The sequence below is a fragment of the Capsicum annuum genome, chromosome 5 (assembly GCF_002878395.1).
Source record: "Capsicum annuum cultivar UCD-10X-F1 chromosome 5, UCD10Xv1.1, whole genome shotgun sequence".
NCBI lineage: Eukaryota > Viridiplantae > Streptophyta > Magnoliopsida > Solanales > Solanaceae > Capsicum > Capsicum annuum.
Genome location: NC_061115.1, coordinates 65,756,758 through 65,763,888, shown reverse-complemented (window position 1 = coordinate 65,763,888; position 7,131 = coordinate 65,756,758). Strand labels below are relative to the sequence as shown.

Here is a 7,131-nt window from a genome sequence, read left to right as displayed (position 1 = left end):
CAGTGTCGAAAAAATAAGTTAAAGTGATAGGAAATCAAAATTGGTGAAGATTTGGTGCTTCAATTTATTTTTGAATGGGATTTATAGTCGGAATTGTATGGAAATAGATTTTTCGGTTTATAAATAGAGTAGATTTTGCAGTACTATTAGTAGGAATGTTTTTTACCTCTTCTCATATAGTTGAGAATAACAAGATAATTGCAGTATTGTGGGGAAGTGGAGAATTTTGGAATCGATTAATAAGTAAATATATCTTTTCAATCAATCTTTAGTTTTTTTTGAAAATAATTAGATTTACTATTACCATTAAAGGTTACAGTGACTAAATAAAATTTCTCCACTCTTAGTTAGAAATTTTAAATTTATGGCTTAGAATAAGAAAAAAATCTTAGTAGCAAGAGACTTGTCTATTTTTAATGAGTCTTACATGATGTGAATTGACATTAATTTGTATTTTCATATAAATGTCTACATCAAGTGAGAAATAATAAAATGCTACTATTTTAATGAGCTAGCAGTCTGCTAAATCTTATAGTCTAGTGATGTCGCTAGATAGATATATGTTTGCTTTTAGAAAAATTGAAAAGAGAGATTTTTACTTTTTATTTTTTGAAGAGAGAATTTGAAATAAGAAATTGTGCTTGGAGATTAATCATATATCTTTCTTCAAAAAAGAAACAGAAAAGAGAAAGCTTTAAGCACAAGCCTTAATATTTTCAACAGAAATATACAAACTGTTTTTCAATCCACAACGAAATTAGAAATTACATATTCATTCCTTTTCCATTTTCCATTTTTTATTTTTGCTACATATAGTAGACATTTCAAAGCACACCCATTAATAAGAACACACGTTATTATAAGACTTGAGACGACAACATAATTCCAAGCAAATATTTGGTTTGCATTGTCCGGACTTTTCAAAAATACTACTGCAGTCGTGTTGAATTCTTCAAAATGCACTATTTTTATAGGATTCAACACACACTCATCAACATTTTCGAAGGATCCAAGGCACATATGTTATGTATCACTTGAGATGGTGAGTCTCAATATCTTTGGTGACATCGAGGCAGAAATCCATTAAAGTGTGTGGATCTAGCACATTTGCATGCTTTTTTTCATATTCCAAAATCCAAGTAACTAAGTTGTCTTCACCCTTTGTTTCAACATGAACAGTGAGGTAAAATGAATTGTACGCCTCCAATATATCTCCACCAATCACCTTGAATTTAACTAGCTTCTTTTCTTCATCTATTTCTTCAATTATTTCCTTTGCAACTTTCTCTTTCCCATCTGCAAGAACAAAGAAAGTAAATGACTTAGTGCCTATGTTGTTTGGACTCTTCAAACCTGTCTTCAAATGTGTGTGTCGAATACTTCAAAAGTATTATATTTTTAAAGTTTTCGACATGGGTAAGACAACATTTTTAAAGAGTCCAAGAAACTTAGCTTAATATTACAAGATCCTTTTCTTAAATGGGAAGGCTGTGTTGAATTTAAATGGATTAAACCAATCTTAATTAATAACTATGGGGAAGCATAGCTCGTTGAGAAAACGATTGGTTTAATGGACGGGTCAGTTAAAGCTAAATAATGTGTCATAACCTAGGTCCTAATCTAACTAACTCAAAGCTGCTTTTTATTTGTTTATTGTTTATTTACCAAATCAAACTAACCAAAGTTTTATCCTTCATTTAATTGTAATGTCTATCCAACCACAAATCCAAAAGTTTGAGCTAGATAAGCATCCAAATTGGCTAAGCTTTCACCAAAATTGGATTATGACACATTGTTTAATTTAGACAAAACATTTACTTCAGTTATTGGAATCATTAACATAGTCACACAAATATTTAAAGCTTATTATAAATCACAAATTTCTACAGACTTCTTTTCTTCTTAAACGTCGTGTCTAAACAAATGATTCAACATAAAATTGACTTGAAAGAAGTAATAAAGAAAAAGCTTAACACTTTTCTTTTGATGGGTCATATGCATTACAAATCTAGATTAATTGAGTCAATATAAGTCTCACAATACCTGATGATTAGAATAAAAAGAAAAGTAGGATGTAGACTTACCATGGGTAAAGTTCCAAAAGATAACAGAGCCAACAGTACCCCATTCACCTTCATGAATGTCCACATTTTGTATCTTATCAGGAGACATACTTGAGATATGATGTGGTCTGTACCTAAATATTTCATGAAACACATCCCCATCAGACTTAATATTTATCTCAGAAACTAACTTCCCAGTTAGGTGATATTTCTCAATATCCTTTGTAACATTGAGACAGAAATCCATTAATGTGTGTGGATCTGCTACATCAGGATTCAACTTCTCATATTCCAAAATCCAACTAACCAAATTGTCTTCACCCTTTGTTTCAACATGGACAGTAAGGTAAAATGATTTGTAAGCTTCCAATATATCTCCTCCAATCACTTTGAATTTGACTAACTTCTTTTCTTCATCTATTTCCTCAATGACCTCCTTTGCTACTTTCTCTTTCCCATCTGTTACATATAACGGAAATTAGCGAATGATAAATTATGTTATTAAGTAGCAAAATCTATTGCTAAATTAATTTTATTTAGTGATAATATTTTTTAGTGGTTAGTTTTGAAATACCAAGGAAAGTTTGCATTTTATTTTTCTTGCTTTCAATTTTTCTATTGGTTTATCATTGAAGGGCTGAGAGGTGGATGTAGGGCCGATTTTATGTGTTCAATTGAACACAGATAACAACAAAATATAGTGTATGACAACATACTCATTGTAGGAATTTGTTTGAATGAACTTATTTTGGATGGCTTTTTAAGTATAAAGCATTAAATTAGGGAATTTTAGCTTCTGATTTTTGACTCTTTTTGTTGTTATTTTTACTTGAAATTAATTGTTTAAAATATTTGTTATGTTTCTCAAATATTACAAACTAGCTTAGAGAACATTTAAAACAAATCAATTCAAACGGATTCTAAATTTAATTTTGAATAAGTCTTTGTATGTTATGATTAACTCAAATCATCAACATGTAAAAAGTACCTTGCGGTCCAAGTGAGTATCGTTTTACCCAAATCAATTTGATTCAAATTAAATAAATGTCGCTTTAAAATTAAAAAACCATTAATTCTTTTCTTCAAGTCAATCCTTTCTCCAATAGGTGATCTAAAAGTATGAGGAGAGATACAGGGTAATTTATTCAAATAATCCTTGTGATCATAGGTGGATGTAGTGTTGTGGCATCAGATTCATCTCAATTTATGATCATAAATTTATGTATATATATTTAGTAAGTTGCAATAACCGTAATACTCCCTCCATTTTATTTTGTTTGGTCTTCCTTCCTAATATGTTTATTTTAAATTAGTTATTTATTTTTGTAAATCAAGAGTATCTTATTATTTTTTTCTTATATTATCCTCAATATTAAATAATTAAAGAAAATAGTGATAATTAGATTTAGAATTTTAAGACATCATTAAAAGGATTAAATTATAAATACACTTTTAGTTTATGTTTTCTTAATGGATGCGTCAAGTTAAAAAAGACCAAATAAAATGAAACGGAGAAAATAAATCTGAACACATAACTTAAAAAATATAATAGATTTATGCGTAAGAAGCTTAGTGTTTAAGACTATAAAAATTTAAATTTTGAATTCATCTCTACTTATGATCACCAATAATAAATGAATTTGTTAATAAATGTGTCAAAAACCTTAAACTACATTTATTTTAGATTATAGAGAGTGTCAAAAACGGGAGACTGGCAATATAACCAAGTGCGGATCTAGTCCTTAAGGTATATGTGGGTTCATCCGAGCTCAATATGTTAATTTATATTTTGTATTTGTTAAATGAATCTTGGACCTCACCAAACTTCAAAAATTAACTCTAGTGGGTATTCTTCTTCGGTAAAAAAAATTCATAAAATATTTATAAATAAATTATTATGAACCTAGTTATTATTTTACATTACCTCGAGATCATTATGAAATATCATTAACTTCAAAAAATCTAAATTATATTTATCTCCTATAAAAGTGTTACAGAAGAGTGGTGACTTACCATGGGTGAAATTCCAAACTATGACAGAGCCAATAGTACCCCATTCACCTTCATGAATGTCCACATTCTGTATTTTATCAGAACACATACTAAAAATATGGTGTGGTCTATACCTAAAAATCTCATGAAACACATCTCCATCTGACTTGATGTTTATCTCAGAAACCAACTTCCCTTCAAGGCTCATTTTTCCTCTCTCTCAAATGATATGTTACAAAGTTGTATTTTAGTAGTGTGTGTGGTTACATTACATGAGTTTCTCTGCCCTTTTATAGCTGATCAATATGTCTACACTATAAATTTAGTATTTATCTCTTTTTCTACACTATAAATTTAGTATTTATCTCGTTTTCTTCTTAGAATAAAATATATAATAATAAGGATATTTTTAATGACTCAATTAATTGATCTACTTGAACTTTTGCTATATCGATGAGGTTTTAGTTTCTAATCTTGCAATTTCTATTCATAATTTTTTTTAAAATTTAAATAAAAATAATAACAACAACAACAATAGAGAATCTTAGTAGTTAAAATTAATTTTCTACTTAAATTTTTATCATGTTGATGAAGATTTGGTATATTTGCTAGCTACCTTGTCATTCCCTTGTCTTTACCCCAATTTTATTTTTATTTTTTAAAAATAATAATACATTCTTGATTTAAGTAAAATATATTAATTTAATTAGAGAAAGGAAATATATTAATGACTAAACCAAACATAAAAAATTAATTAGAGAGGAAATATATTAATGAAGAAATAATATAAAAAGCATTTTATGTAGTTTTCTGTTTTATATTAGTTGGGCTTTTTTTTTCAACACATATTAAGAAATTATAAATAAAAATGTAATTTTATAGCCTTAAAAGAATTTTTGAGAACTTTACAAATGTGAATACTTTTAAAATAATTAATTGCAAGAATAATAGGAAAAAAAAAATTAATTAATACTTCTTTATTTACTAAGATAATCAATTACTCTCTTCGTCCATATTTACTTGTCCATTTTTCTATTGGCACAAAAATTAAGAAACAACAAATGATAGGAATAATTTTTTCATATTATTCTTTTAATATAATATATTTTATGCTTTGAAAAATATTAATAATGAATCGTATTTAATGTTAAAAGTAAAATGGATAGAAATAGATAAATTATTCATTGATTTTATAAACTGAACAAATATTATTGAACATTCCAAGAAAAAAAAAGAAAAAAATAATATAAATATTTATTTTCAATAAAATAATTAATTATTATGAAATGGAGGAAGCATGTGTTTAGTATATTTATAATACTAGTTTAGGTGTATGTGCCTCGCACGTGTACCTCACTTTATTGAGTTCAATAACAAAGATAAATACAATAATTAAATTTCAACATCTTTTGGAGAATTTATTTAACTAAACCTAAACTTTATCAAAAAAAATTGTCAAAGCTGATCGACATTCATCTACCACTTGTAAACTACAAAAAAATAATACGATGATAGAGACATCAAAACAATATAATTACACAAAAATTTTGTCAAAGTCGTTTGACAATCATCTAGCATCTGTAAACTATAACAAAATAATTCGATAATAGAGATATCAAAATAATACAACTAAACTTAACCTTTACTCAAAAAATATTCTCAAAGCAGAGATATAAAAACAATACAATTAACCTTAATCTTTACGTAAAGGAAATTCTCAAAGCTGACCGACATTCATCTACCACCTGTACAATAATCTACGACCTGCAAACTACAATAAAATAATACAATAGTGATCACAAAGCTTCAATTTTGATGAAAATAATTTTTGCGTAAGCGAAAATTTTGACCCTAAAGAATGACTTGAATGAAAATAAAGAAGATATCTATATACACACACGTTGAATTCTATTATGTTTACAAAAACAGTGAAAGAGTTGAGGGTTAGAAAATTAAGCATTCACCAATCTAGACATGCAACCAAATTAAGTTAGATGAGCATCAATTATATTTTGCCAATAAGTAAATTGATTTTTTCGGTAGTTTAACCTGCATCTTAATATTTATAGAAGTATTTCCTTAATAGAGTAATATTTTAGGAGTATTTTAATAATTGATCAGTACAAGAAAAAATATTAATTGATTATTCTTCTATTTATTTTAGGAGTCCTATATATTTTAGACGTCTATTTAATATAATAAAAATAATTAAATAATAATTCAAAAAAATAGTGAAAAGATAATTTTTTTAAAGAATGATCTTTTTAATAAAGGACAAAAAGTTCAAATCACTTTTTATAAGATTTTCACACTTTTAATATGTTATAGATATAAATATAGAGTATAGATGTTATAACATCGACGTCGTTACAGACACGGCTCTTCGTCTATATCTAGCCCAACTCCCAACTAGTACTATTATATATATTTTGAGCTTATTATTAAAATGGATCATGTATATCAGTGTTTATTCGAATTGATCTGTATTCCTACAATAACTTAAAAGCTAAGTCCTTCCACTTTTTTTTTTTTTCCAATTGAGTCGTGATCGTTAGTTGACTAATTAAATTTGATGTGGTGTTGTTATTGCGTGTGAATCGCATATCGGGATTAGAATATATATACTGATTTTGCAATATTTGAATGATGAAAATCATATTAATAATATATAACAATTCTAAAGGACAAAAATCTTTACAAGAAATTAGAGGAGTGCAAGATTTTCTTTGAGAAATTCCCAAGGTATTACAAAATGAAAAAAAAAATGAATAAGTATATCAATATATGTGCGTACATTCATTAAGTTTTAATATCAATGTCCGCCAATAGGCTTAGATTTATCTGAAGAGGTCTGACACCCAATGCTAACAGGAGTAATGATTTCTAACATATTCACTAATATATAAAGAATTAATTAGCATACGCATATAGATTTTTGTACAAAATAAGGATAGTATTCAAAATTGCAACAATTACATAGGAAACAAGTTGCTAGCAATACTATGAAAGTTTGGAAGAAGGTGGTGAAGCTGGGTGAGGAGGGGGTGTGCAAGTGAAGCAAATGCTTCAGGCCTTC

At 27.4% G+C, this 7,131-nt stretch overlaps 1 protein-coding gene across 1 annotated transcript; it reads right to left on the bottom strand.

Moving 5' to 3' along the window:
• Positions 1-693: 693 nt before the first annotated feature.
• Positions 694-4,348, bottom strand: LOC107870775 (kirola). The gene is made up of 3 exons (XM_016717422.2): positions 4,077-4,348; positions 2,085-2,522; positions 694-1,296 (listed from the first exon to the last, which is right to left on the bottom strand). Exons 1-3 carry the CDS (start codon positions 4,261-4,263, stop codon positions 1,031-1,033), a joined length of 891 nt encoding a protein of 296 aa, XP_016572908.1. The 5' UTR covers positions 4,264-4,348; the 3' UTR covers positions 694-1,030.
• Positions 4,349-7,131: the final 2,783 nt, after the last annotated feature.